Source organism: Etheostoma spectabile, chromosome 6 (assembly GCF_008692095.1).
Source record: "Etheostoma spectabile isolate EspeVRDwgs_2016 chromosome 6, UIUC_Espe_1.0, whole genome shotgun sequence".
NCBI classification, from domain to species: Eukaryota; Metazoa; Chordata; class Actinopteri; order Perciformes; family Percidae; genus Etheostoma; species Etheostoma spectabile.
The window spans coordinates 6,350,927-6,352,106 of NC_045738.1; the positions used below are offsets into that span (position 1 = coordinate 6,350,927).

The 1,180-nt window shown below is 41.8% G+C and overlaps 1 protein-coding gene across 1 annotated transcript in view; it reads right to left on the minus strand.

Annotated features, from left to right (window-relative positions):
* The window catches only part of LOC116691044 (uncharacterized), a 4,471-nt gene continuing 3,291 nt past the window's right edge, over positions 1–1,180 (minus strand). Inside the window, exons 12-13 of the mRNA XM_032518360.1 lie at positions 316–343; positions 1–222 (exon numbers count right to left, since the gene is read on the minus strand). Coding sequence (XP_032374251.1) covers positions 163–222; positions 316–343 — 88 coding nt within the window. The 3' untranslated portion in view covers positions 1–162. The remainder of the gene's footprint in view (positions 223–315; positions 344–1,180) is intronic.

The following is a 1,180-nucleotide window of genomic DNA, read 5'->3' on the forward strand; positions in this document are numbered from 1 at the left end:
CACATATATACATACAAACTATACTATCAATTTATTAGGCATAATTAAATATGTTTTGATTGAGATGATCATAGTAATCATGTACAACAAAACTGCAGTCATCAGATGTTCTTATCATAAAAGATCATAATGAATCAAATAAGATTAGTTTTCTGGTGTTTTTCAGATGTTTCCATAGATGTTGATGTCTGCAGTGTTCATGTAATCGTCACCATCAAGGTCCTATAAGAGATTGAGGTCATTATTATCACAGATGTTGATAGTGCCTGTATGTAATTCTTGGGAAATACATTGGCAATTTAACAGTAGGCCCACCTCTTGGTAATTGCAGGATTTTGGCTGGCTGAGACCCATTAATAACAGCAGCAATAACAAGAAGACAAAGAAAAAGAACGCCGTAAGACAATGGTATACTACAATATATGATATCTATATTATATCAACTGCTCAGGTTCAGGAGCAGGGCATGAAGTTAACCTTTTTGCCACCTGCCACTGTCACTTTTTTGCCTCATAAAGGTGAAAAACAGGAATTGCTGTGTCTCTATGAGCTCGTGGACATTGCGCCGTTGCTGTACGAGGGAAGCCTGGCTGGGACACACGATAATACAGTTTGATAAAGTACTTATTGGACTTTAACTTTTCATTGCACCTTCAATAATGCAGCTTTCCTCAATTTAGGTCATCCTGTACATCTCATCTGCGGTTTTTCCTGCATCGACAGCATGTGATTGTATGTGTGCGCGTCAGTCGCGGGGAGAACGAAGCAGCAACCCCGCCCACTGCAGCGAGGCGACAAGATTTAAACAGCAGTGACTTTCAGCGACTTTATAGTGAAAAAACGTTAAACTGTTTATAGGTTGGCAGGACGTCTTACGCTGTACATTTTGTTGGTGAGATTTTCGAGTCGCACGCGTCTCGTCTTCACATAAGAAACAAGGAAATGAATATGACCCGTTCTGACTCCCGCTTGGTCAGTGAATGCGCGTGAGACTGTTGGGATTGTCGCGAGTAATGAAAATGCGATAGGGGGCAATGGCTGTCAATCAATGTCGTCCTGTGATACAGGCCCCTGATTGGTCCGGGCCTGTAAGCAACTGCGTACCCTGCTTACTGATAGTTAAGCGTCTGAATCACTCAATTATCATTGGCTACCAGCCAACGTGGCAGGTAGATTGACA